At 45.2% G+C, this 26,314-nt stretch overlaps 1 protein-coding gene across 1 annotated transcript; it reads left to right on the top strand.

Moving 5' to 3' along the window:
* The first annotated feature begins 3,749 nt into the window (after positions 1 to 3,749).
* Positions 3,750 to 24,220, top strand: ZFAND5 (zinc finger AN1-type containing 5). The gene is made up of 6 exons (XM_049795514.1): positions 3,750 to 3,982; positions 7,602 to 7,759; positions 8,207 to 8,318; positions 8,736 to 8,833; positions 22,199 to 22,324; positions 22,581 to 24,220. Exons 2-6 carry the CDS (start codon positions 7,609 to 7,611, stop codon positions 22,727 to 22,729), a joined length of 636 nt encoding a protein of 211 aa, XP_049651471.1. The 5' UTR covers positions 3,750 to 3,982; positions 7,602 to 7,608; the 3' UTR covers positions 22,730 to 24,220.
* Positions 24,221 to 26,314: the final 2,094 nt, after the last annotated feature.

Genomic DNA, 26,314 nt, shown 5'->3' with positions numbered 1-26,314 from the left:
TACAATTGTGTACCATGAGGTAGACTAATACATTTTAGAGAAAAAATAATCAGTGGGTAAGACAGGCACTCATCGCCTGGTGTCAGACTGCTCACCCCCTATCTCTAAAAACAACACAGCTCGACCAAAACATTTCAGGGATGCTACATTTCATCTTGGGTCTCCAGAGGGCAGCTGCCCTTCATCAGAAGATAAAATTGTTCTTTCAGAGGAGTGCCCAGAACCCTGCTCCATACCCTGTCACCCTCAGGTTCCCTAACTAGGTATTTCCTGCCTCCTTCACCTGCTAAGGTCCAGCTGCCTACACCCTTGAACAATGCACAAAATACAACCAGGAACAGCTGTAAGACAGTGGAAGGTGCCTGTTTCTGCTTTACTTACTGACTGAAAATGAGGATGTTCACCTTAGAAGGCTTGTTTAAATCCTCTGTCGCTAACCAAAGTCGCCTGCTTCCTTAGAAGTGCAGCTTACCTGTGATGACACTGAGCAGACGGTGCAAAATCATCTCCTCCTTCTGAAGCTGTGGTTTCTAAGGAAGCAAGTACCCTTTTGCTCTCTCAGAAAAATGCTGAGGCTACCCTAGGAGTGGTCTCCCTTTATAGGTCCCCGATATTCCAACCATCACAAATTAGAAAAGGTCTCCAAAGCAGCTTGCATGAACCTCACAGTATTCTTGAAGATACCAAGCTCTTAAAGGATAAGGTGATCTCCAAAACAGGAGACAGAATTAGCTCTTTAGCACTGAATTAAGTAAAATGTGTGGCTACTTCCTTATTCCTTCATTATTTTTTTTAAATTATGTGTGGGTTTGCTCTGAAGGAGAAGGAGAGTATGATCAGCCAACTGGCAATGAAATTCATAATCAGCAATTTAAATTGAAAGGTCTCTTCTGTTTTGGGGCAATACTGCTGCGTTTTTGCTTTTGATCTCACAGACACCTAGATCTTGTAGGTAAATTTAGGTCAAATGAAAAGAAACAAAAAAAAAAACCCAAGAAAATTATGTTTTAAGGGCTACCTACTTTCTCTAAGATAGTATGTAGGGGGAGTGTGTCCCAATGACTCCAAATCAAACAGAAGGTCACAGAAGTCTAAGCATCGAAGTTAGAAATCTCTGGGTCACAGAGGCAATTTTTCCATGGGAAACTGGACGTCCACCCAGCCCTACAGAACCCCATAAAAAATGCAATACTCTTACATACTTGTGCACTCTCCTGGTTTCTAGGCCTGAGACTTCCAGGAAAAAATACTGCCTTTCTAAGACAGCTTATATATGGAAGTTAACAACCATGAGATGAGCGTGTAGGCAAAGGAGCTTAGTAGGGAATTCTGCCCATTTCCCATTCCTCTGGGGCTCCTTATCTTTGAGACAAACTTTGCCTGTTGATGCACCTCTTGAACAATCACTCTGCTTTTTGAGATTTACCTTGGAAAAAGCCAGAGAAGTTAATGGCTTTCAGCTGAAGCTGTTCTGACAGAGCTGGTCCTGTGCCCTGCCATTGTTAAGAGAGGTCTAAATTACTCTCCAGTAAAAACTTGAATTTTTACAATGAGATTTACGGTCATCCTCAGTTTTGGTTCCGATCATAAAATCTCTGCAAGGGAAAAAGAATACACATCTCAACTTCTTTCTCCAGTTTTCCCCTCAAAGTGATAAAGATATGCAACTCTCAGAGAGAGAGAGTCCCGAGAGCAGTGATCTTAGAAGACTTCTCTTCTACATCATAAATCAGCAAGCTATGCTTAAATGTTTTCTTTTAATAGTTGAAGCTCTTTTTTACTACCAAGTAGGAACTACCTGCTCAGACACTGCAGATAACAGGGGCATTATTCCAAATAATGGTTACGGAGCGGCTGCTGTTCCATAGCACAATAGCAGCCTCCTGCAGCAAGCAGATTGCCCTATACTTCTGCAGTGTGCTATACTGCAGCACTGTGCAATTCTGTGTACCTGAAGCTTTTGGGTCTCAGGAGACATCTCTCTGAAAAATGAGGAAAAGGATGAACTCTAGAAAACATATCAGGCAAAAAAAAGACTTTCTGACGATTTCTGTGGTGTATTTCCCATAAAGCCATACATTCCAATTCTAGCCATTTTCTTCAGATGGTGGTTTAGAGGCCCATAAACATATGCCCCAATATACTGTTGCCTTAGAACATCACTAGAACACGGCAGAAACTGCGTTTAAAGAAAGCTGAATTACTCAGAACACTTATCCAAGCACGTTTGAATTTTACAGCTGAAGATGTTCTATCCTTAAGAAAAACATACCATGCTTGTATGAAACTATGCATTTTCTGCTTCTTAGGAACACTGCCTCAAAAAAAAAAAAAAAGTATTGCCCTTACTTTACTAGGGCAAGGCAAGTAATCACTGTCCTATATCTGCTAACAGCGTTTTGAAGCCATCAGGTACCCTGTGTTGCACTCGGAGCGAGGAAGTCTAAAATGACAAGCTTTATTCTCTTTCCTTTGATTTCTTTCTCTTCCCATGCTACCCAGGCTTGCACGACCTTCAAATTCCCTCTCTCCAAAGCAATGCAACCTTTCCTTCCCTCTCACCTTCCCAGGTCGGTGCCACATCCTTTGAATATAACAGCTTCATCAACATCCAACAGACATGAAGTCTATTTATTGTACCGACACCATCTCTGAAACACAGCTCGGGCGTGCGGCAGTACAGAAATATCCCATCTTGAGGTTCAACGACCCACAGGTTCGCTAACCTGAACGCAAACCAAGGTCTGGTCCTGTGCTTCTACATGGTGACAGCCTATTAACAGCTCGTAGCAAGCCCTCAAAACCTGAGCGTTTGGTTAGGAGATACTTGGGCCCGTGGGAAGCGCAGCAAACCCCCAGGCAGGCCAGGGTCAGTTGGCTACGGGCCACAGCCTAACACAGCGCCCCGAAACATACGTGTTCCAAGCCGACACCTTCGCGTGGCGCAGAGGTGACGTCGCTCTTAGCAGAGTACGTTTCACAAACGCTCAAAGATCAGGACTTTCGCACCAGCGCAGCTCACAGCGAGCAGGGCAGACCTCCCCGCACCGCCATCTCGCAGCAAGAAACAGCCACCCCCGCCCCCGAGGCTGCTCCGCCACCACAGCCCGCTCGCGGGGCCTGGCAGCCCCTAAGAAGCCGCCCCAGCCCTGACGCGCCCTACGCTTAGCAGCGCTCTGCGCCTAAGAAACTGTGAGCGGGCAGGAGCCAACGGGTCCAGCCCGGGCGCTCGTGAAGAGCACGTTCCGGGGCCGAAGTAAGCGCCCCGGTTCTCCGGAACGCCGCGGCGTGCCGGCGCTGAGGCGGTCCGCACGGCTCCCGGGGCTGGCCCGGGAACCCGCCGCTGAGCGCCCATCCCGCCCGTGGGAAACCCCGCCTTGCCCGCTCACCCACGGCCACGCCCCCCCTCGCGCTTCCTTCCCGCCCTCCCGGGGCACACGGCGCTCTGTGACGTCGCCTGGAACGGCGTCCGCCCCCGCCCCCGCGGGGGGCGGCGGCGGCGGCAGCACCGGGGGCTGGCGGCGCGCGCGCTCCCGCCCCGCCTCCTGCGCGCCTTCCCCGCCCCCCCCGCAGCTCCGCACCGCCCCTGGGCGGCAGCGCGCATGCCCCGGCGGCCCGCGGCGGCCGGGGGGAGGCGGAGGCGGGGCCGGCGGGCGGGCACGGCTCCCTCCTCCTTCTCCTCCTCCTCCTCCTCCTCCTCCTCCTCCTCCTCTTCTTCTTCTTCCCCCTCCCCACCTCCCTCCCTCCTGCGCCTTCCCGCCGCCCGCCCCCCGCGCACGGCGCGTCTCGCCTCGCGCCGCCGCCGCTGCCGATACGGCCGCCGCTGCTGCTGTGGGAACAAAGGAGGGAAGCGGCGGCGGCGGTGCCGCCAGCTCCGCGCCCCGCGCCCCCCCGGCCTCCGCTCTCCCGGCAGCCGTTCGGCGCCTTCTGCGGCGCCTTCTCGGACACCCGCTGCGGGGTTTCTGGCCCCCGCTGGGAACAGGTAGGTGCGGGGCGGGGCTGGGCTCGGCTCGGCTCGGCTCCCCAGGGCCCTCAGGGCGGCGAGGGGTGCCCGGCACTCGCGGCGGGCGGCCCCTGCGCATCTCCCGGCAGCTCTCCTCCCGCCCGGTCCCCGGCGCGGGGGGAGGCCGCGGGCTGGGCCGGGCCGGGCAGCGCCGGCGGCGAGACAATAAGGTTTCCCTGGCCGGCAGCGGCGGGGCGGCGGGGGCAGGCAGCGGCGCGGGGCCTGGCGGCGGCCGGGCGGCCGTGACTCAGGCGTTTGCGAGGAGCGGCCCGGCCCCGCCGCCCCGCCTGGGCACCCCGGCCCGCCGTCGCTGTTCCTCGGCCCGGCAGTCTCCCGGGTCTTTTGTGTTCCCGTGTCCTCGGCGGAGGAGGGGTGGGGGGGGGATGGTGGTGGTAATGAAGACGTACGGCGCTGCGGGCGCTTGGCATCGGCTCCCCTTTTGTCTGACTCAGCCAGCCGGGCTTCACCCTCCTCGGGAAGCGCCCGGTGTCGGTCCCCCGTCTCCGTACCGACCCCTCCTGCCCCGCTTCCCCCCGCCAGCGCGGCCGTGCAAGGGCGAGCGGCCCGGGCAGCCTCGGTGAACCCCCCCTTTTGTTTCGTTTGTACGTTTCCATTGTTCAACTGTGGTGCCTCTTCGAGGGGAGGATGTTGAATAAGTATTTTAGGTCAGCAGGCCGACCGCTGACGCAGTCCCCGGGTTTTACGGTGGATTTCGGTGCACGCCGGGGTCTTCGCGTCCGCCGTCACGCTGAAGCGTGGGATCGCCCGGCGGGAGGGAGGGGGTCTGCGGCCGCCGCTGCTGGGACGGGCCGGCCGCCGCTTCGGGGGCAGAAGAGCGGCTTGGGTGCGAGGCCTGGGTCGCTGACGGGATTCGCTCTCCCGCCCCGAGTTCGGCTGGTGACGGCGAGGGTGAGCGGCGTGCGCTGCTTGCTGGAGTTAACAGGCCGACTGAAAGGGCTCCTTTTTGTGTCGGGGCGTCCCGGGGCTGAGGACGAGCATCCCTGGGGGTAAAGACCTGCTCCTGCTGGTGGCAGAACCGAGACCTTTTTTTATTCGCTGGGTTTTTGTCTTTCCTTCCTCCGCCTCCGCGGCCCCAAGAGGAATAGTTGGGTTTAACCGCCCACCCCCGCGGTTGTGGGGTGCCTTTGTGAAACGGTGGCCGCCCGCTCGGCCCCCGATCACGCCCAGCCGCCCTCCGTGCGAGCTGGCGGCGAAAATGGCTGTTGGAGACGGCGGGCTGGTGATGCTGCGTTTTCCGGACTGAACTTCAGCATCCGCACTCCCCCGCCCCGCGAAGGAAGGGGTAATCGGATTTCGCCTCGGCGGGTGGCGCGGCAGCCGGCGGCCTGCGGGGGATCCATAGAAATAGGGCCTGGTTTGAGAGGGCCGGCGGAGGCGGCCGGGCACCCCGGCCCTGCGGCCCCGTCACGTCGCAGCCGCCTGACAGGCGGAAGCGCAGGCGCTCGGCCACGTGACCCGCGGCGGCGGGCGGGCCTGCCCGGCGGCGGCGGCGGCGGTGGGGCAGGGGGGGCCGGCCCTCCTCCGGGAGGGGCGGGAGCGCGGTGGGGGAGAAGGGTTTAGCTGCCCGCCGGTACGCCGAGGGGGAGAGCCGCGGTGAGTGCGGGGCAGCCGGTCTCCAGCTGGCGGCGGGCGCTCCTCGTAGAGGAGACGCGGGTGACGGGCGGGGCGCCTTCCAGAGCGCGGAGAAGCACGGGCTGCCTTTCGGTTAGGGGCGCGCGCTGCGAGGGGTGGAAGAACGTGTTGGCGAAGGAGCTGCCGAGGCTGCGGTGCGCACGGGACCGCACCAGCACCGGAAGCTGGAGGTAGCGAAGCGCCTTCGCGGCGCGCGAGGTTGGGAGCGGAGCGGAGCGAGGCGACCGAGGTCGGTGGCGGCAGCGCGTTTGGCGGCACTTTGAGCTTAGCTGCTTGATAAAAGGGCAGAAGTGCAGCCTTTATTTGTATCACGTCGACGCAGGCCTGCGACACGGACGACAGGATATTTTTTTTTAGATTTCTCTAGGTGGGTCACGGTTTGTTCTCGCTCCCTTGAGTGGTGCGTATGGCTGGAAAACTCTTGCCAGAGTAAGCGTGACGCTGCTTCATAGTCCTGAAAGGAGACTCCTTATGCCTGGAAGGCATTATAAAGGCATAAGTAATACAACTACTTACACCTGGAAAATGAGGTCCCAGCAGGCAAGCAGATGAATTTTGCTTGTTCGTTTTCTCCTGCCCTTGCTTTACTTTGATCCCAGAAGTTTAGCTTAACGAGACAAAGGCAGCTGTCAGTTGTAGTTGTCGTACTAGTGGAACGTAAGTTTACTACTTGCAGTGTGGGGGGTCTTAATTAAAAGAAGTATTTCTCTCTACGCTGTAATGAATTTGCTCTTGGCCTTTTTGGCTTCTCACAAGCATCAGCAGTCAGATATCTCTTATTGTGACTGAGTAGGATGACAGCAGTCTAGAGATTACACTAAAATGTCTCCAGGTGCTGTGTATAGTGCTTCTACTAAATTCGAACTTGGGAGGGCGGCGCAACATTCTTTCGTGTCCTCAATTTGTAGCAGATGGGTTGATTACTGTGTTCCAGTTCTGTTGCCCTTGGGAGTCAAGGATTTTGTTGCTGTTCAGTTTTCCTACTAACCTTGCTTTTCAGAGCTTAACCAGCAGTGAAGGTGAAGTATTTTTATTCCTAACTTCTGTAGTTCATGCCAGAGAGTTAGCATTGTCTGCCTTGAGGAAGCTCACAAGTCTTGCTGTAACCTTATTAAGACAAAGGATTTAACTGGCTGCTTTTTTTTTAAATGAAGTGTGTAGCCTGTGTAATAGAACATATTCAACAGTTTAAAGCTGTTAATTTTTATTTCTCTTGGAAGCGTTAGACCTGGCCTAAACTTACTTCAGAAATGCTCCATAGATTCTTGGTTGAAGGGCCTGTTGTACACATGTTGTTGCCAGTTAGTACTCAGTATCAGGTTTCGTACACCACTTAAGTGATATTCACGGCCTTGTTTTGGAAACTCCTTCTAAAGATAGGAATACAGACTTTAAATGTCTGCTGCCAATACTTCAGGGATGTTTATTGTTCTGTTTGACAAGTGTATTGCGAGAGTAGGAACTGCTAGTAGTGGAATGAACATAAAAATGATGGAAGATCAACGCTACTGAAAAAGTGGGGCTCTTCTGCTGGAGTGGGGAAAAAATAAGCCATGTTATTTGCCAGAACTGTTCAGTAGATATGAGCTTGGTCTTGCTTATTCTGCATATCCCTGTTAGTGCTCAGAGGTTGGTAATAAAGGGCCTTTTTGGCTGTCAAACTGAATTTGGTCATAATCTGCACGTGCAGCTCGGCGCCCAGCAAGTATCTTATTTCTCAGTATTACTGTGATGCCACTTTTTCTTCTCTTAAAGGTTCATAACAATGTTACTTAGCAATACAACTGCAGTATTGAATAGTATATTAACATCCATATAACCCTCTTTAAGAATGCTGATATCACTTTTGGGGGGCAGGGTGAGCAGATGTACTTTCATTCTGTAACACTGTAATTGATTTTGGTGACATGCCAGCTCCTAATGCAGTTCTTGGTTTTATTTACAGCATCGAGATGACTCAGGAGACAAACCAGACCCCAGGGCCCATGCTGTGTAGTACAGGATGTGGATTTTATGGAAATCCTAGGACAAATGGGATGTGTTCTGTTTGCTACAAAGAGCATCTTCAGCGACAGCAGAATAGTGGTAGAATCAGCCCAATGGGTAAGGGTGTGTGGTTTGGTTTTGTTGTTTTGTGGTGGGTTTTTTTTTACTTCTTGTGAAATAGAACATATAGAAGATGATGAGGAATCCCAGAACATTTTTCAGGAGAACTTCTGAAAGCTGTGTACTAAACCAGTGAATATCAAAGAGAATACTACCTTAAATTACAGTAAAGAGGAAAATATGTTTCTGTGCAATGTGTTCTGGTCCGCTTGGCATTCAGCTGTAACTTGCTTTCCCACTTGACCTCCTCTGTTAGCGTATTCTTACACAATCTCTGTATTTTGGTTGTTAACAGTATAGCCTGTCTTTAAGTAATAAGTAATATGCAGTAGCAGTGAAGATTGTATGCAGACAGTTCGTAACTGTGCATACGAGACTGTTTGTTTGACTAACATATATTCTACAATTTGTTCGTAACTAACTTGTCATATTCTCGTTATATAGGAACAGCCAGTGGTTCAAACAGTCCTACCTCAGACTCTGCATCTGTACAGAGATCAGACACTAGCTTAAACAACTGTGAAGGTGCTGCTGGCAGCACATCTGAAAAATCAAGGTAAGATGAAGGTATTACTTTGAGGTTTGAATGAGCTGTGGGTGTGCAGCGAGTTGAAGGCCTGTAGCAATCCTGCCCTATTGCAGTGAGTTTCTGCGGAGGAAGAAGGGACAGTCTTCCTGACAGTGCTTTATGAATCTCTGTAAATGAGAACTGATTAAAATATTTGGTGTTGGACTGGTACATCTAAAAGGATGCGTTCGATTTATCTGTAGAAATATTTGCTACAGGTTTGCCTGTTTTCTTCTAGGGAAACTAAATTAGAGTAAAAAATGTGTTTTGAAGATAGTAGAAGCAGAGGTCAGGAATGTGTATCAGTAGTAATTGAACAGGTAGTTTACTAATGGGTCTGAACAGTTTAAGCGTTTATTATGAATGCAAAACTAACACAAATTGTGTTTCACTGTACCTAAACAGAAATGTGCCTGTTGCCGCTTTGCCTGTAACACAGCAAATGACAGAAATGAGCATTTCAAGAGAGGAAAAAGTAGCACCGAAAACAGAGACTGAGCCAGGTATGTTTGCAGAATAATGCTGGATACAACTGCTTACTAATGGAAGCTGATGGTTTGTTTACTTTCTAAATGGGCATCTCCTGTTGTGGTGATGGTCTTGAGGAACTGTTAAGGTGATTGTTAAGGATGCTTTTTGAGTAATCTGCTCATCAGAATCATGGAAAAGAACAAAAGATGCATGTTCTATGTTAGTAAAAAGAAAAAAGGAAAAAAAAAAGACACCTGTGAGGGTGGTTTTGGCTCCCAAACCTTCATTTTTAAAAGTAAGGCACTCTAAAATTGCATTTGGGCAAGGTGTTCGGTTCTTAAGTCAAAATGTTGAGTTTTCTATGTATTATCTAGCAGTATGACTCCTGCTGAGTCATGGCAGTCAGAATGGCTTGTTGCATTTGGAGAATGGAGTTCTTAATAAATTCCACTCTACAGAGGAGTGAGGCTGTGGGGGAAGGGAATAGGTGGTTTAAAAATACTACCAAAAGCTGTTTAGGGTTCCTGACTAATTAAGTAATCAATAGATATAACCAAAGCATTGTTCTGCGGACCTAGGATACTTGCAACTTTAATTGCTGGGTGTGAATTGTCAATTTAAAAGTTTTGTTCTTGTACTGGAAGGCTGTAGTTGTAGTAGTTAAAGTATAAACTCTTTCTTGGACGGAGGCAGGGAGGGCAGCTTTCTTACCTACAACTAGTGAGTGAATTCATACCAGTTTGTTCAAATGGAATCTTAACACTCTTGTTCTGTACTTATACATATCCACGCTTTTTGTATTTAACAGTTCTGAAACAGTCTTAAAACACTAAAAGCTGATGTTTAGTAGGAAGTCTGTTCACTCAAGCTGAAGATAAAATTAATTTTTTGAGTTTTGAAGTCAGTGAGTTGAAAATTGTAGCAGATGCTACTCAGCACTGTACAAAAGTGATTTTTATCTAATATGTCTTTGCCAGCAAAGACTGCTATAACACCTGATATTTAATTGCTTGGTATTTGTACAGAGGATTTTACCATTTGCAGTAAGTTATGCTAAGTCAAGATTCTGTGACATGAGCTGAAGTACAATTGTACTGTATATTGGGGTTTTCATTATGTATAGACTGAGGAGACTTTTGCAAGTGTTAACTTCCTGTAACTGATGTCATCTGAAGAGGCTTTCTATATATGTAACTGAGAAATTATTTAGACTTCCAACAATATTTATAAACCCATCTTGCCTTGTTATGAATTACTACCTGAAATGTGGCAAGCAGGAAAGAGGCATACATAAAATGGTAGCAGTGGTGCAGTAATAGGTGACTTTACTCTTGCTAGAACTGCCAGTAGGAATTTGTCATTTTGCCAGGTGTAAAGGGCAGTCTTCAGTTATTGTTGATATATTACCTGTTTTTCAGGTACTGTGGGTCAACTGTACAATGCGTAGTGTCACATAGCACTCTTGATTAGAATAGGGGGAAAAATCCAAAAGCAGCTCAAGATACTTCTGTATTGTAAATAATCTTGCAGGTTGAAACCAGTAAAAGCTGCCACAAGCTTGTGTAGACATCACTGGAAAAACTACCAGAGTACTTAAATGTGTCTGGAAAAGACCTGCGGAACAAAACTGCCTTCCTGAGTACATACCTGTAAATTTGAAACAGCCTCAGCTGCTGTAACACCCGAGTTCCCAAATGGCGTTACTGTTTGGCACAGATGTTGACAGCATGGGATAGTGTCCTTATATACTGTTCTTAGGGTGTGTCACACATTTAAAATACACAAAATGTTGGGTGTATTCAGTGGTACATTGATCTCTGTCTTGCAGGCAGGAGAAGCTGGCCTAGTCCTTTTACAGAAATCCCTGTCATGTGTGGACTAGTTGCATTTTTCTTCCCTTCCTTTTTCCAACAGCATCCAGTATGTGTTGGTCTCCCCTCTCAAGGAGGAACTGAAACAATGGTAAATTCACATAGCCTGATAACAGCAAAGCTGATACTTTCTATGAGGTGTAATTCTCTAAGGTAATGCCACAGTCATAGAGTTGCTAATGAAAACACAGTCTAGTTGTAAGCATGGTCTGACCCTAGCAACTGAATTTCATAACCATCAGATAGTAACAGATGATGAACAAACAATGTAGCCTTCAAGCAAAGTAGCTTGCTCTCCTTTTAATGTCTTCAACAGTATGAAGTCACATTCTTTTCTGCCAGATTTTCATTAGCAAATGAAATTTTGGATATTTCCCTTACAAGCCAAACAGTTAAAAATAGAATTACATCTGGTCAGCTGATTGGTTGGGGGTTTTTTTAGCAGTCTGTAGCATAAAATTATACTTGTTTGCTGTTGGAATTGAAGCAACTGACTTGAGAAGGTGGTGAAGTTGAGAACAATGAAACAGTGAAGCTTAACAGGCTTATTTTTCTTTTTGTGTGGTGGTGATTTTTTTCCTTCACAGAGGTTGCAGCCTGGTTTCTCACTCAGAATAAATCCAGTGCTAAGACAATTAATTGTATCTTAACATTTGAAGAAAGAAAGGAGTGATGGATGTAACTGACCTAGTTGGTTTTAATTCACATGTCTAATGTGCTATGTTTTCTTGTAACTCGTAATTTCTTAGTTCAACTTGGTTGTTGCAAATCTATAATTGAATAGTGGCACGTGTTCAGTGCAGTTGTGTGTTTGAACTGCTCCTAAGTCAGGGAAATCTAAAGGCCTTTATGTCCAAACTCAAATTCAGAAGTGGGCACTATTTACAAAATACTCTTTATAGGATTTTGATAAGCTTTTACCCTTACTAAGGATTGAGTTCTAATACAGTCTTGACTAAAGTCAGACTATGCCCAAAGCATTCTAGAAATATATTCATAGTTGCTTTTTTTGCTGTGCTGAGTTGCAGGAATTAAATGCAAAACCTGGTGAACTCTTTTCCTTGTGTTACGCTATCAGAGCAATGTATCTACCAAGTTAGTGAGGCATAGTGGAGCCTGCCCTTAAGAAATGTGGCAGGGGGGGTTTAGCAGGTACTCAAATGGAAGTAAAAGATCCTGCCCTGTTTTTGGCTGGGATAGAGTTAATTTTCTTCTTAGTAGCTGGTACAGTGTGTTCTGAATTTAGTATGAGAATAACGTTGCTAACACACTGCTGTTTTAGTTGTTCCTAAGTAGTGCTTGTCCGAAGTTCAGGATTTCTCAGTTTCCCATGTTCTGACAGTGAGCAGGTGCACAAAAAGCTGGGGGGGAGCTCAGCCAGGAGAGGTGATCCAAACTAGCCAAAGGGATATTCCATACCATAGAACATTATGCTCAGTATATAAACTGAGGGGAGTTGGCTGGGAGGGGCAGATCACTGCTGGGGCATCAGTTAGTGGGTGGTGAGCAATTGCATTGTGTGTCACTTGTCTTTTCTTGGGTTTTGTTTTTTCTTTTTTCTTTTTTTGTTATATTCACTATCTTCATCATTATCATTATTATTATATTTTATTATATTTTATTGTTAGTAGTATTATATTGTATTTTAGTTATTAAATTTTTCTTAATCCAGAAGTCTTACTTTTTTACCAGATTCTCCCCCCCATCCCACTGGGAGCAGGGAGGAGTGAGTGAGTGGCTGTGTGGTGCCTAGTTGCTGGCTGGGGTTAAACCACGACAGTCCTTTTTGGTGCCCAATGTGGGGCTATTAAAAGGTGAGCAAGTCCTGCTGATCATCCCTTGGCTCTCCAGTCAATGAATCAGCATATGGATGGGAATTGGGGAGTCTCGGTTTGTGCACTGTTGCTGCTGGTGCACCCTTGTAGTAGGGATTGGCACCTGTTTTTCTTCATCCTCAGCAACCCCACAAGAGAAGGGTCCTCAGAGACCTGTTCGGTTTCCTGTAGACAGCTCTTCAGTTTCTTCCATCTCCAAGGCAGCTATACCAATGTCCCACCAGTACCCTTTTTGGTCCTTGAAATACCCTCTCCTGAGATGGTCTATGCCATGGGTGCATGGAGCATCTGGGCCAGTCACAGATAAAGGTTCTTCCAGGAAAATTGCTGCTCCAGTCTCCGGTGGGCAGTGTGAGCGGTATGCCAGACAGAGCAGAAAGGTTGATCTTACTCCTGATCCTATGAGAAGGAATTCTAATCCATTTTTTACAAAAAGTGAGTGGAGAATCCTATGACCAAGACTAGAGGGGCTCTCCCTCCAGCCAGGTGGAGGAGAGGGACAACCAGGTTTACTGGACTGTGTGGATTCGATGGCCTGGCACATCAGACCCACAGGAGGAGCATAAGGCTCTAGTGGACACCGGTGCACAGTGTACCCTAATGCCATCAAGCTATAAAGGTGCAGAACCCATCTATTTCTGGTGTGACAGGAGGATCCCAACAGCTAACTGTGTTGGAGGCTGAAATAAGCCTAACTGGGAATGAGTGGCAGAAACATGCTATTCTTGACTAAGTGGGGTCAGAGTTATGTCATTTATCTCAACCCTTTGTGGCCATGACAGGTCTGTACTAGAAAGAGAATTGAGTTTCATAGTAACAACTAAAAAACCTGTATTGAAAACAAATATGTTTAAACAATCATATTGTTTCAAGTTACAGCATATTTTTAGTATTTTCTTGTGCTTTTGTAGGTCATTACCTTGCTGAATGATGAGCCTCCAGTCAGGTCTGTCACTGTTTACAGACATAATTAGCATCAGCATGTATGTATCAGAGGCTTGGGGTTGGGGTTTTTTTTAGTAGTTGTTTCAGGGATTGTTTGTTTTTTTTAAACCCAGCAATAGATCTGGTTTAGGGCATAGTGGGATCACCTATCATTTTGTGAAGCCACAGGGGCAGAGTAGCACTGCTTGTAAAGAAAGTGAACCAGAAATTGAACTGATTATGGTGTTGTGTAAATTGCCTATTTTAAAAATGGCTCTAAGTGGTTACCACATGATATTCCTTAGATCTTGTTGTAATGAGTGCCATGTTGATCCTGATTTGTTTTCATACATGGCTATAGTATTTTAACCATGTTGCTATATGTAGACTTCCTTTGTGGCTTTTTGTAAAATTGTCTAATACAACAACTCTGTCTTGTGTTGAAAATAATTAGCTCATCTTCATGTTTCCTGTGTCTGCTGTAAGCTTCAGTAGATGCCCCTGATTGAAACAATTCTGAAATGGAACAGTAGTCTCTTCTAAGCCCTGAAGCTGTCCACCTTGGAAAATAAGACTGGGGACCCAACTGTTGCTTCTGTGCTTGTTGGTGATAGGATGCTGTTATTATTTTAAGAGCCATATACCACAGACATCAAGTCTTCATGGTGACTAAATTAAACAGTATTTCTGTGTGATACTGAAATTGTGGTAGCTTTACACTGTATTAATGTAGCAGGAAAGATACTCAATAAGCCTGTTAGTTGGGCATGTGGCAGATGAGTTGTATGCTGCAGAACATTTCTGTTCCCTTTCTTTGGCATGAAATTAAACATGATGAAAGCTTATTCTGCAGCCTTTCATCATGGGCACCTTGGTTGGCATAGCAATTGTAGTTCCTGAAGAATAAAGTATTTATGCTCAGGAAGCTTGTTGAAGCATAATAAGTACTGTCCATCTTTTCAGACTAAAATTTTCTATACAAGTCCATTGTGTTTATATGCAATATAATGATTGCACAGCCTCTGTTACAGCTTTCTGCTCGAGTACTGCGGAAGTGCAGTCTAATGTCTTTCTGATAACTTTTGGCTATACCTTTTTTCTCTCGTTTTATTTTTTCCAGTTCTTCCATGGTGGGAGTTGGAGGTTAGCTTTAAAAAGTCAGAATGCTTAAATCAAATTTTTTTTTTTATGCTTTCAACACTTTGCTCCACTGGTGTGTTTACCGCTTAAGAGTACCATGACAGTCATGCAGTTTAAGCTGTTGGGATTATATTTTGGTTAATTTTTGTTTAGTCAGAGAAGCTTCTAAAAACTTACTGGTGTTACTTTGGTAGCCCTTTCCTGGTCCCTTTTGAAATGCGTCAGGTTAAAAAGTAATATTGCTTTATTTTCATCATGTTTTGTTCAGTTGAAACATTGGATTCATTCCTCTCCAGTGTGAACTCTCAGTGGGGCAATACCTACAGTAGGCATGCTCTTTTGCAGCAGCCATACTGGTTTATATGGTAAACTACTGCCAGTTTTGAAAATCCTGTTCTCAGAGTGGTTTTTAATTAGAGTGGTAGTCCCACATAGTCACTGTGGCTTAATACTTCCAGGTCTGAGAAGAGCTTTGTTCTCCAGTTTGTAGGACCTTTCTGTGTATAAGTTGAGTAGCTGTCACGCTGTGACATGTGGCTAACCTCTTATCAGTGGCTTTGCTGTTCCCACATGCCTTTTTTAAAGACGAATCTTACCTTCATACTACATGCGAAGGAAACTTTCCTGAATTCATGATGCAATGCCTGTATTTGTGCAGGCTTTTCTCGGGTACCTCTCCAATACTAGGATCATATTAGTCTTTATCCTAGCAGATTGGTGATAGTCTTCCTTGTGAATGATGGTAATGTGTCTTACAGTGCCTACAGATAATTTAAGACTGAAAAAATATTTAATAAAGTCATGCCCAGTTCTGAAAATCTTGTTGCTCCTAATTTTTTTCGGCCTTGTAATAGGAGACCTGGTCTGGTAAAATTCAAGTGAAGTAAACCTGATTGTATAACCTCTTGAGCCAAAGGTTGGGAAAGAAAATGACCAAGGTGATAGAGAGGGGTATATGCCAACAGGAACTCTATTAAAAGTGATAAAACCTATTTTAGTGGTGAGGGGTTTGCTTCATCTGAACACTGTTACTGAGGAAGCAGGTGTACAGGTACCAGTAATTACAACTTTCCAACTTTCAGCATTTTTTCAGTTATTCATTCCATGGTGATCATACAGCAATCATTTAGAGCACTTTGCCTGATGATTAACACTGTGTGATTTCTGCCATAAAATGAATTTAATATATTGAGGTCTGGAATTGCACTTGCTTGGTTGGATTTGACTTCTGTGCTAAAGGAAGCCTTTTGTGATAAGCAGTTGTCAGGATAGTATCTGATGAATTTATATTGGCTCCTGATGTCATGGCAGAAAAACTACCGTTTAGAGTATTTTTCATCTGAGCCACAGGTTGAAAAAGGATTTTTATTCTGAACTTTTAAGTAAGGGGCAGGGTAGGCAGCTTTGCCCCTGTCCTAGCCACTACTCAGAAGCACATTTATGAAGGTTTAACATGATAAAAACTCACCACAGGCTTAAGTCTGCCGGGGTAAAAGAATAGGAGAATCCTTTATTTAGTTAGAGTAATAAATTGAACATTTTAATTTGGATTTAGGGGGCTGTGTCCTATCTTGTCTTGTGACCTTTTAGTGCCCATTACTGTATGTCGTGTGCTGCTTTTCCTTCTTGGAATGTGTTTTAGTTGTGGGGGAACGATCCTATTCCGCAGGCCTTTCAGGACATATGCTGCTACAGTTTCTTCATGCAAAGGAGGAAATACACCTGTAGTAGTTGGTAACATATTGCCTTCCATGCATTTGTTCTCAATGTCTGTTTTGCAGTAGAGTGATCTACTAGGCTCTTTGCCTTGGTGATTCCTGGCAAGTTGCTGTTTCCATTTCTACTTCCTTGTTGGCATGTTAGGCTGTGATAAAGGTTGCTCTTCTTGGTTTTATTTTCTCTTAGTGCATGCTGTATGTTACTTTAATTATTTAGGTCACTGTTGATTTGCCCCTTCTTCTGTGTTTTCTTTTGCATCTGATTGAAACATCATGCATGCTCCCAGGGCTCATATTTACAAGTTTGTTCTGATGCAGATGAAGCTTCCCCCTGGCTAGCTATACACCAAATTGCGAAGTGTGTGAGCATTCTGGTTCTTCTTTTTCATCTGCCATGACAAGTAGCACTTCATTTTTAAACAAATTAGCAATATAACAAATCTAAAAGGAGTTTGACCATGCTTTTTGGGAGGTGTTTGGTTTGTTGTTTTGTTTTTTTTTTTTAGGGCCATAGCTGATTGCTGTTATCCAAGGTACATAGTAGCCAATAGGTTTACACTGTTCTTGATACCGCTGGGTTTTAACCTGTTTTTTTTGGTCACAGGTTCTCAAATAGATTAACTGATACTGAACACAACTTCCTTGGGATTTAAAGACAAGTTCAGAGGATCATATCTGTTCATCTAGAAAATGTTAATCATGAAGACAAAGAAATTGTTTTCCAAAAAAAACCAAAAGCAGCAGCACAAATTACTCTGAAAAGTACCAGTAGCAGTAATGATTGTAGTGCTAGTGCTGTAATAGTTTTCTTACCCTTCAGACTTGGCAGAATAGCACTGACACTGAACTTCCCAAAGTTTTTTAGAAAAAGATCTATGTAAGGTGATAAAAAATAAAGGTAGTAAGTGGCTGTAGTTGTTCATTAGGACTGTTGCTATAACATATAAGTATTAGCAACCATTGTTTTACTGCATGAATTTTTTTGGTGATGAGCACTGAAGGTTCCTTGTTAACCTCTGAGAGCTTGTCACTTTTAAATCTTGTTTAGATTATGGGGTCCTGACTGGGGGCTATCTTGTTGTACAGTGAATTGTGAAGGTTTCTAGAGTGTTAGCGGTAATAGTGAGCTGGTTTTTAGAATACCTATGAATGTGGTCATGCAAACACAATTTTAAAAAACAAGTATTAAGAGTGAAGATAGAAAAAAAATGTCAACATAACTATTTCTTCATGTCTGGAAAAAAATCAGTTTTCACAGGATATGACACTTGCTGATCCAAAACAATTTCAACTAACAAATACTATTTGTGTGCGTAAAATTTATTACAAATAAGTCCTTAAAGCTTATATATTCCATTTATTCTGGAATGTATTTTCTAGTTTGTTCTATTTTAGAAAAATAGATGTCATCATGTAGCTGGCAGTGTTCAGGAAAACTGTACCAGGAGCAGGTGTTAAAGTTGTGTACAAACACACCTCTTAGCTTTCCTCCATTCTGGTTTGGATATAAAGAGGATATTTTCAAAAGTTTGTTTGTTTGGAAAAAAACCTGTAGACATTCGTCTGATCACCCCGTGGGACTCGGCACAGGGTCCACCATACCCTGGGCCACAGAGCACTGACACCAATATGAGGATGCTGCAAATGGCGTTTATTCAACTGCGTCACGCCCTTATATACTGTCTGTCGGTCATCCCGCCTCCCTTAACCCTTCTCTTTCCGTACATCGCGAGATCTTCCGAGCGCCAATCCCTACAAGTCCCCCCTCACTATGGCGGATGACCGACGGTACAAACTGGCGTTACAGCTATAAGTGATCCCACCACCTCATGGTAATTCGTGTACTGGTGGGTACCCGCACTCTGTATAAAGAGTTTCCGCACGCAAACAGTCAGTGCTGGTATCCCACAACAAACCATAATAACCACCACCAAAAGGATTCCAAATAGGGTCAACGTTTTTCAGTCAATCAAAGACAGGAGCCATTGCCAGGTCGACGAGAGGAGATTGTCAAGCCACTGTCACCTGCCTCCTGTAATTGATTGGCTTTGTCTAAAAGCATATCATAGTCCCCTGCTTATGGGGTACACACAGCGGTTGCTGTAAAGTGGATCTGCGGTGTTCAAAACATCGGTCACACCATTTTGATGTTCGGCTGGTGCGTCTCCAGAGTTGTTGTCCACAGCGGTCATACTTGACAAGCACCCAAGGGTCACAACGACCACAGTGCAGGTACTCAGATGATCTACTGAACGGCATCCTGCAAAATAACTCACAACAAATGGTTATTGACTGAGGTCTGGTTTCAACCACCGTGACGGCACCCAGCGCACACGTGAGTCTGGGTGCTCTGATGATTGTACTGCAGTATACCCTCTTCCCTGTGTCACCAAGCGCCACCCACCTTCCCACTTTCCTGTTTCTGGGTCTTTCTTGTTGGGTCTCAACTAGTGCTGCTTGTAATCTGTTTGTCCAAGCTTCTTTCTAAATCAAGAAAAAGGTGTGAGTCAAAATCATACTGCAAAACTGTCGCGAATCCCAGGGAGTCAGTGAACCTGAAAAAAACACATCTAAAAGAGAGCCTGTCATGGGATGTCCTAAGCCGTAATCATCCACGGCCTTCTTCACTTGTTGCAAAAGCTTGCTATCTAACGGAGACCACTCCACCCCTACACCACCTGGACCAGCTCGGACTGGGCAAACTAAAGGGGGTCCTTCAAAACGTATGCCGTCCATAACACATTCCTTTGCTACAATTTTCCAGTCTGGCAACGTGATCTTCGGTGAATCGGGAACTCCTTTCTGTTCCCCAGCTGCTTGTAGCAGCTGCCGCTGTTGCTTCACCTGCTCCTGCATCTCCTCTACTACTCGCTGCAATATCTGCAGCGGATCTGTAGCTGGGTCGGGCGCAGGTGTTAAAGGCATAGGCGTTGCCTTTTCACTGGCTGCTGCCGACTGCGCCTTACAGCCGGAGATAGCCTTTTGTTTTATCGCTGCGTGCGGCGGACGACAGCGGTTTCCGCCCACCAGTTGCCACGCCTCCTCTAACCGTTGAGCCGACCCCTCGATTGAGTCCGGCCCACTCTCTTCCTCTTCCGCTACGCGCGTAAGAGGGGGTGTCCTGACTTTCCTTCCTCCTTCCTTTGGCCGTGCTCCGCCTCTCCCGACCTCCGGAGAGACATCCGGGGAGAAAGCGGATGTCGGCGCCATCTTAGGGTGCGCTTGTGGCGCGGTTCGCAAAACACGTCCCGGCACCCAATCCTCCGGATCATACAGGGGAACCGCTCCCTCCTCTACCTGCTCCTTTTCTGATCCCTTCATCACAGCCCTCTCCGCCTCCTCTAGTCTCTGCCTCTCCTTCTCCCGTCTCCTTTGCTCAGCCACGGGTTCCTCTGCCTCCTGAATTAACTGTCGCTCTTTCTCCCGCTCCTCCTCTCTCGCCCGTTCACGCTCCCGTTCAAACTCCTCCCAAGGGTATCCCGGTGGTTCGGCCGGTGCCGACGGCTGCACTGGGAGCACCAGAGGCGTCTGCTCCGCTACCTCCGTCAGCCCTTCTGTCCGCGCCTCCCCATCCGCCTGCACGCCCCGATCCGCCTGCGCGTGCATCAATCTCTTTGCTTCCTTCCATGTTAAGCCCTCCTCCCGCACTTTCCTGAAAATCGCCCTAATCCGCCCCCACGTCTTTAACTCCGGACCATGCTGCGTCGCCATAGCCCGTTCCGCTAAAGCCGCGGTGCATTTCGGCCAGCACTCAGGAGACAATATGTCCCCCGGGCGCTCTATCGCTTCCTCTTTCAGGAGCCGCTCTAGGCAAGCTTTCGCTTCTTTTTGTCCCATAGGGATTTTTACCTCTCTAGAGCATGAGTCCAACACCTTCAGGACTCCTTCCATGCCTGGCCAGGCCTTCGATTACGCCCCGCGTAATCCGCCGATGTCCAATCACGTCGGGGTCACCACTTGTAGACATTCGTCTGATCACCCCGTGGGACTCGGCACAGGGTCCACCATACCCTGGGCCACAGAGCACTGACACCAATATGAGGATGCTGCAAATGGCGTTTATTCAACTGCGTCACGCCCTTATATACTGTCTGTCGGTCATCCCGCCTCCCTTAACCCTTCTCTTTCCGTACATCGCGAGATCTTCCGAGCGCCAATCCCTACAAAAACCCAAACTTCTCTAAACAAAACTAACAGATTCACAGAAGTTCACAAACGGACAAATTTTTATCCTTCAGAGAACTTAAGTAAAAGGTGACTGAAGTTTGAGGGTGTTCATGACAGAGGCAATTGAAAAATTATTAATTTTGACTCTACCTGCTTGAACACTAACGCTGAATAAAGTACAAAAATACAGATATTCAATGTAAATCTGCACCTAGTTCTTTAAATTAGTGAGAGTGTCTGTCACGACCCAGGCTGGACAGACCAGGGAGGGGTCATGGTGAATTTGGAATTCCATTGGGCTAAATGACACCAAACAATTATTTGTGGTAGAAGCAACCTGAGCTTGGGAAGCATAACAGTAGGTGTGGGGATTTCTCACAACAGGAATTGGCATGGAACTGCTTCAGTGACCCGTGTAACCTGTGGTAACCATACACATCCATTTAGGGAAGACAATAAGGAGATCCCTCCCGCTGAGTCATGAGGTTCAGAGCAGACCCCCTTGCTTTCTAGACTCCTTCTCAAGAGAGGAGCTCAGGGGTGGCTGGATCTTAGTCCAAGACTTGTTCAGCGGTTGATGTCTAAAGGGACGAGTTGTGGGGGTTATGGAAAAGGAAGGAGAAAGGGAGAACAAGACAGCCAAAAAGGAAAAGAGAAAGATTTCACCAGCCCTGGGTCCAGTGTTGGTCCCACCAGCTGAGGGGTCTGGTTCTGGAGGGCACATGCACCTGGGGCTTCAGTTTGTGTCCTTCTGTCATCTTCTTGCCCCCCCTCCTTCGGGTGGGCACTCAAACTCTAGGCTAACTAGGTGTCTTGCATGGTTTGTGAGCCTTCAGGAAATGGGTCCATGGGCTTGGAGGTTGTTTGGGGAGTAACTTCCCCTTCCCTGCAGGCATGACCATTGTTTGATCTTTGGCCATGTGTGGTGAGCTGCCCTGCTCAGCATATCAGAACAGGGAGCTGCGCACCCTCATGCATGACCTCCCTGTCCTGTTGCTGATGTCCTGTGCTGATTGGCTTCTTTTCACCTGTGGTTCCTTCCTCTGCAGGGTTCTGTCCTTAAGTAGAACTTGCCCCACCACAGTGTTTGAGACATGAACTCTTTCAGTCTCTCAGTGTCGAAAACATGTCTCTCTTGAACTGTGTGTTTTGTAGCGGTGTTCTGGATCTGTCAAAATTGGTGGCTTTCTAGCTGGTCCTGGTGAACTGGTTTAGGCATTTGACTTCACAAGTGTAGTGGCAGAGTAACCCAGTACTATCAGTACTATGATAGTAATGCAGCACTGAACTTCATTTGTTTCTAAAATACATTCCTCTCTGCAGGTATCCCCTCTGTTCAGCAACTTTAGCTGTGACAGTATTGTTATTGGTTTAGATTAAATGTTACTTGATCATGTGACCTTTTTTAAAATAGTAAATGTGTACATTGGAACTTCCAGGGTGCTTTCCAAGCCCTTAACACCTGTATAGGTTTAACGAATAAGTACCTTGTATTTTCTGGCTTGTCAACGGTGAGGAAAAATCTGATTGTCTTGCATAAAGCCAAAAGGGAAGAATAGAGTACATAAAAATCCTTGTTCCTGATACACATTTTCGTAGACTAGTCTATGTAGTACTTTAGACAACAAACATCAGACTTAGTAGGGGATATTAATCCTTAAGATGTACATGCATGCTACTGAATAGCTAGTGAAGTCAAGAAAAGGAAATTTAACCTTTATTTCCTTCGCTTGCTTTAACAGTTGTTACTCAACCAAGCCCATCAGTTTCTCAGCCTAGTACTTCGCAGAGTGAAGAAAGAGCTCCTGAACTGCCCAAACCAAAGAAGAACAGATGTTTCATGTGCAGAAAGAAGGTTGGCCTTACAGGTATGAGAACACCTTGACAATTTTTAACAGATCTGTATGATTAGTTGCTTCTCACTAGATTAAACTTGATTACATATCTGTACCATTAAACTTATTTGCTTCTTCAGAATCCAAACAACTTAGTATGGCTGTTCATTTTTCTTATTCTGTATGTCAGAGTAACAAAGATGCCCCCTTTGTAGTGACTAAGGCCTTAATTTAAAACTTAATTAATTATGAAGCTTCCTAGTGATGTTGCTTCTTTTTTTGTGTACAGGATTTGACTGCCGATGTGGAAACTTATTTTGTGGACTTCACCGTTACTCTGACAAGCATAACTGCCCATATGATTACAAAGCAGAAGCTGCAGCAAAAATCAGGAAAGAGAATCCAGTTGTGGTGGCGGAAAAAATCCAGAGAATATAAAGTAACCTGCTTGTGAAAAGACTGACTGACTTCTTGTTTTGTTTTTCATATATCCTAGGAAAACATGAAAGAGCAGGTGCATGGCCACTTTCCTTTTTTTCTCCAAAGTTTTACTTTTAGTCTTGTCTGTCTTGATGATACTTCAGAATGTTTGGGTGTTTGTTACAGGCAGAATTGGATAGATACAGCCCTTGAAAATATATATGCCCTCCCCAGAATATAATTGGATGATGAGAAACCTGCACAGGAATATATGTGCGCAGATGAGAGACTCTCTGGTTCACATGTGCCAAACAGATGTATGCTATCTGCACGTTTGCGGCAGATCTGCCTTTTGAGATGTGTTTGAGGTATATAATCTTTGGCTAGTGTTATGTGCCTGTTTTGAAGAAGGATACATCAAAAAGGTTGGCAGTCTACTTCTATAATTTAAAATCTCATTCTGATTTTAGTTTCCACACTCCATTGTTTTCCAGCAGAATATAAGCTACATAGAGGGGTCCAGCATCCCACTAAGATGAGTATTGGTGCCATATTTAAAGTCACTTATCAATTGCACTGAGAAAAATGGAAAAAATCAGATATGTATGAGAAGCAAACTGTTTTCCAAAAGATTACATTAACTTTAGAATTGTCAACATAGGTTCCCAAAGGAAATGTCCTGCTGGGAATTTATGAGCTGGCCTGCAACAGAGTTGTCTGCTTTTCCTTGCATAGCTAAAACCGTTGTGTAGCACAATATTGTAAGATTGGCTTATTAAAAAAAGTTACATAGGTTTTTAGACATGCCACAGCAGCTCTATCAAGCAACACATGTCTGAGTAAGTTGCTGAAGTATTAGAGCAGTTTATTATTCATATACTACTTACGTTCTGTGTGTTCTGAGTTAAAAAAAATTAGGATTTAATTTTTTCTAGTTTTAAATGTAACAGTTGCACCATTCTGCATGGAAAACCATACCCAATATGGCTGCTGTAGACTTAAGTGGTAGCTGGAACCACTCTTGGAGGGCTGCTTTATCATTTTTAATTGTACTTGGGTGTAGGACTGTAGTGTTCTTGGGTGTATTGCATGGGCTGCATTATCTACGGCATTGTACAATAACAACTCTAGAAAAGGCAGTATACGTCACTGATGCTTGTCTGGTAATATCACTTCTGTGTTATAATGGAAGGGGTTTTTGTGATGTATGAAACTTGTGTTTTTTTATATAAACAAGTACAGTTTAGACTAGTGTTGTGATAATGCCTGTTCTCATCTGTAAATACTTACCTATGTACACAAGGCGCTACTGAACTTCTGATTTCAATTGCAGTGTTGACTTCACTTTCACTATTAAAATCATCAGGTTTTTGCTTTCGTTTTTCTGAGTTTTTTAGATATGCAAACATGTACAGATAGTTCATATTTATGTATTGCACATAATCATGCTACTCAGCATCTATGCTGTATTGTATTATGTAAATAATAAAAGTCATGTACAGAAGGAAATACTTCCTTTTGTGATAGTTCATTGGTTTTAGTTACTGCTGTAATCAGAAGGTGACCTTGTAGTGGTTAAGGTGCAAAGTTAGTACTAAGTTCTTGCAGATGTTGTCTTTATGTTTAAGCCTGCCTATGTCCTTACTTCTTATTTGGATATACTACTTGATGGCCTGACAAACATGGCCAGCAAACAACAATGTGCCTAAAGGGAGCAAAGGAAAGCATTAGCAATGAACTTGAAAGGTTCGTTCTTTTGCCTACAAAACTTAGTTCTAGTGGATCTGTTTTAATACACCCTAATAGAGCCAGTATACTGACTACACCATTCTGTCCACATCTTCACCAGCAGACCTGGGCAGAGTTGTTGCCAGAATTAGCATCCAAATACATATGTTAAATATGCCAGATTTATCCTTTCCAGTGAGAAGGACAAAGCACACATCATGTGTTGCCTTGGAGGAAGACATCTTCACTGCTGGATAATGCGTAAGAATTGCTCATACCAGAAATGGATACTGTGCATCCCACCAGTCAGCTGATACTCATGTGCTAAGTTACTACTCTAGCCACTGTATATACCTCCAACAAGGGAAGACAGACATGCTCTGTGACTTCATTTTCCAGGATGAATTTTATGACTTAATCATGGAACTGCTTTAAAGCACTGAAATCATCATTTTTATAGCTGTATTAAAGCAAACTCAGCTACTTCCCGTAGCATAAAATGCTTTTATTATTTTTTTTTTAATTTTGAACCCAAGAATGGGGTACTTGAGGAGAATGTGTCTGGTTTTTAAACTGTTGTGGCTATAGTGTTTTAGGACAGGTAATAGTACTGATACTGGTAGTTAATGATTATGATGGTCTCAGTCTCTGCTTTTTCATCTCAGCAAAGGCTGTACTTGGGAAGACTTGTTGAAATAGTTGATCTCAGTAGATCTGTGGAGGAAAGTATGGAATGAAAAAATCCCCAATTGTCCTGTGAAGTCATGAACTGTATCATATGTAAATTGCCCATAAGTGAGGTATGAGCCTGTACTCGAAAGTAAGTCTGGAGGCTCCCCTGAGCTTTGTTCTTTTAATAATTTATGTAGTGTGTCTATAATCATTCAGGAGCCCTAATTCTGTTGAGTCTCACTAAACAAAAGGAGGGGAAGGTTGTTTAAAAAGAGCAGGTATTGACAAAGTTGGGGGGGGGGGGTGTGTATTTAAACTTACATGGAAAGGCTGTGGTACATCTTTCTGGGCAAAGAGTAAGAAGGTAGGTGCAGAGTCTTTCAGATCCCATTCTCTGCTGCCCAACTTAGAGACTGGTCTATATTCCTAAAATAAATGTCTAACTCCCATGGCACTGCCAGTTACAGTTTTAATACTGTGGTATTAAAATGCTTTGAGAAAAAGAGTCCATCTTCTATAATGTCTAAACATAAGCCATTCATAAAGCTGCTATCATTTGCTCTTGAGTTTAAAGTGACAAACAGCTACTAATAGTATACCCATCTTCCAAGGAAGAAACATGATCGCTTCATCATGACACTGATCCTCATTTAATGTTTGGCTGTTAGATTGAGATGTTCTTGACTTACACATAAACACGCTGTTCTGGGAAAGGTCTTCCTCTGTCCCAAACAAGTTTACCACATGAGGGGAACTTTTATTTAGTTAGGGAGCAAAAAGGAACATACAAACAAATGAGTAACTTAAAGCAGCTCTGTGACTAAAAATTGTTTCATAATCTTCAATTGGTGAAATACTTGCCTAGCTGATGTTATGGCTGTGCAATACCATGTTCCACAGAATTCTCTGTAAACGTACTGACAGCTGTTACTGTTAAATGTAAAATTTGGAGCGTAATGATGAGCTTCCTGTGGTATTTCCAACCTGTTGCTGTAAGGCTGATGAGCTGCCAGATGACTTGGTTGGTTGTGGTGCATAAGGATGCCATGGGGTCGAGAAGTCCTGGCTATCTTCCTGGTCCTTAGCCCTTTGAAAACATGCTTCTGAGAATCAGTAACTCTGCCATGTGTTTTGGAAGGTTATTATTCACAAGTGTAAAGGCATGTCTTAGACACTTGCTTGTATTTGTCATGTCCCTTAGTC

The sequence above is a fragment of the Accipiter gentilis genome, chromosome Z, assembly GCF_929443795.1.
Source record: "Accipiter gentilis chromosome Z, bAccGen1.1, whole genome shotgun sequence".
Taxonomy (NCBI): Eukaryota; Metazoa; Chordata; class Aves; order Accipitriformes; family Accipitridae; genus Astur; species Astur gentilis.
Note: the sequence above shows the minus strand (reverse complement) of the source record. Positions and strands in the feature narration are given on the sequence as shown.